This window comes from Dendrobates tinctorius, unplaced genomic scaffold (assembly GCF_039654945.1).
Source record: "Dendrobates tinctorius isolate UK_male_01 unplaced genomic scaffold, ASM3965494v1 ptg000059l, whole genome shotgun sequence".
Classification (NCBI taxonomy): Eukaryota; Metazoa; Chordata; class Amphibia; order Anura; family Dendrobatidae; genus Dendrobates; species Dendrobates tinctorius.
Window position 1 is genome coordinate 21,273,666 of NW_027361727.1, and position 2,136 is coordinate 21,275,801.

At 45.1% G+C, this 2,136-nt stretch overlaps 1 protein-coding gene across 1 annotated transcript; it reads right to left on the reverse strand.

The window, feature by feature from the left end:
- Window positions 1-705: 705 nt before the first annotated feature.
- Window positions 706-1,780, reverse strand: CUNH11orf96 (chromosome unknown C11orf96 homolog). Its single transcript, XM_073578551.1, has one exon. The coding sequence runs from the start codon at window positions 1,627-1,629 to the stop codon at window positions 1,249-1,251; it is 381 nt and encodes a 126-aa protein (XP_073434652.1). The 5' UTR covers window positions 1,630-1,780; the 3' UTR covers window positions 706-1,248.
- Between the last annotated feature and the right edge of the window lie 356 nt (window positions 1,781-2,136).

Sequence of the window (2,136 nt, forward strand, 5' to 3'; positions counted from 1 at the left end):
GCCCAGAGACTTTCAGATACTGCGGACTCAAAAGGTGCATGCCACCAAAGTGCGACCCAATTTTCTCTTATGCCTTCAGGAGCATAAGCCAAAATAGAAAAATTTTTAACTAGAAAAAAAAAAAAAAAATACGGTTGCTTTTTGTCATTAGTATTTTTTTTTTTTTTTTACTTCTCACAATTTCATAAAGGCTAAAAACAGTTTCCTATGTTAATAGTAATAAATCCATGAAAAACACGAGAAACGGATGGTAATCTGTATGTGACCCTTGTACTGCGCACCCAGCGACTATGACTTTGCAAGTCTGATCTGAAATATAAATCAAATTAGTGCAGGCTGAATTATTATTATAATATTATTATTAATAAACATGCAGACCATCAATCCACGTTTCCTACATTGGTCAGCGTGCGGTCCGTGTACTGCCCGTTTTGCCTATGGATGGTACACTGGCAGTTAATGAATGAGCCCTTACAGACACAATAAAGCAAGAATTGTATATACTATTTTATAAAATTAGGGAATATTTAAGAAAAATAAAAATAAAAGATTATATATATATACACACACACACACACACACACACACACACACGGGGGGGGGGGGGGGGGGGGGGGGAGTCTCCGTGAACACATTACTAAGCATGCGCCAATCCTGGACATTAGTGCCCCCATAACCTGCAGCTTCATGAACTTCACAGGAAGAGACTTTGCAATTGTGTTTATTTAAAATAGTAATAATTGTAAATATAGAACTTTATACAAATAGAGATGTAACAAGGCAAAGAGCAGTGAAAGTGCAAAAATAAATAGTGTCCATATATTATACATTTATATCATCTCGCATCAAAAATAAAAATTTAACCCCTTCTTAGAGTGTAAATATCTGGTCAGGAGGGGCTATAGGGCAGATCCATGATCCTCAAACTTTCTCCCCATAAATTCTGGATATAATTAACATCTGATCCGAGGGTCCATCTCACAGGTGATGCAACAGGCCAACAAAAAAAAAAAAAAAAGGTTAACTCGTTCCTGTGCAGTCCTAGTTCACTTGTCAGTCCATTGCAATGTACAGGCACAATGCAGTCCATGCCAGCATCAGTCTATGCAGTCAGGTGCAGGGCTGGCTCATACCTGCGGCGCCCTCTAGTGGTCCCCAGCAAAGCTTGCACTGAGAAGCAGAGTCTTGCAGCAGGGGGCAATAGATTAACCATTTGTTTGTCCTATGGGCAGATAGGGTGCAGTGCAGTCACAGTGTGGAGTCAGAGTCACTGGAGTCCAGGCTGTGCCTCAGTTTGGAGCTGCTCAGCTTGTCCCTCTGGTGGTGCATGTTGTGGGAGCTTCTCCTGAGACTCTCCAGGGATTGCAGGAAGGACTTTCTTGCTTTCTCCTCCTCTGTGGGGGATAACCCTTCTTCTTCCACCTCCTGGATCTCATCAAAGGTTACAGGCTGAGTCTTGAATCTGCTCTGCCTGGGTCTCCTCAGTTTGCCTTTGCCCCTCTGGGGTCTGGGCTGGATGGGCTGTGGGTATTCCTCTATGGCACCGGTGTAATGTGGGATGGCAGGCTGGTAAGTGGAGCACATACCCAGGGACTCTGGCTGCTTGGCGGACATGACTGCTGAAGACATGGTGGCAGTGTGATGATCAGGGCTGATTCACCCCCTGGGGTGCAGTGGGCTCTGCAGTGGGCACTGTGCAGGGGGAGATCCAGGACCCTCTGCTGCCAGTCCTGCTGCTGCTGTCTCTCTTTGCTCCTGGCTGTCTCTCCCCCTTGCCTTTATAAGTCTTCCCCTCCCACTCTCAGTCCTGATGATGACAGCTCTCTCCTTGTAAGCTGGGAGTTTGCAGCCTCCAGTGACGTTCCTGGACTGAGTCTATGCAACTTTTTTCCAACACTGGGTGATTTCCCGACCCCAAGAGACACCCAGTTTTCCATCCATTACTGTCAGGTCCCTCTTATAGGAAATGCATCACTTGTGACCCATTTTCTCTGCAAGTCCCTTTGTGGAGTAGTTTGTTTTTTTGTTTTTTTCTCCCCCTACACACACTTTTTTGGGACTGCTTAGTCAAGCTGCGTCACAGAACCAGTCATAAGGCCACGTTCACACCTTCAGTATCTTACATCAGTGTTCCCC

What these genes read in the sequence shown, in the direction of transcription:
- CUNH11orf96 (XM_073578551.1), bottom strand. Translation starts at nt 1,629, where the DNA reads ATGTCTTCAGCAGTCATGTCCGCCAAGCAGCCAGAGTCCCTGGGTATG.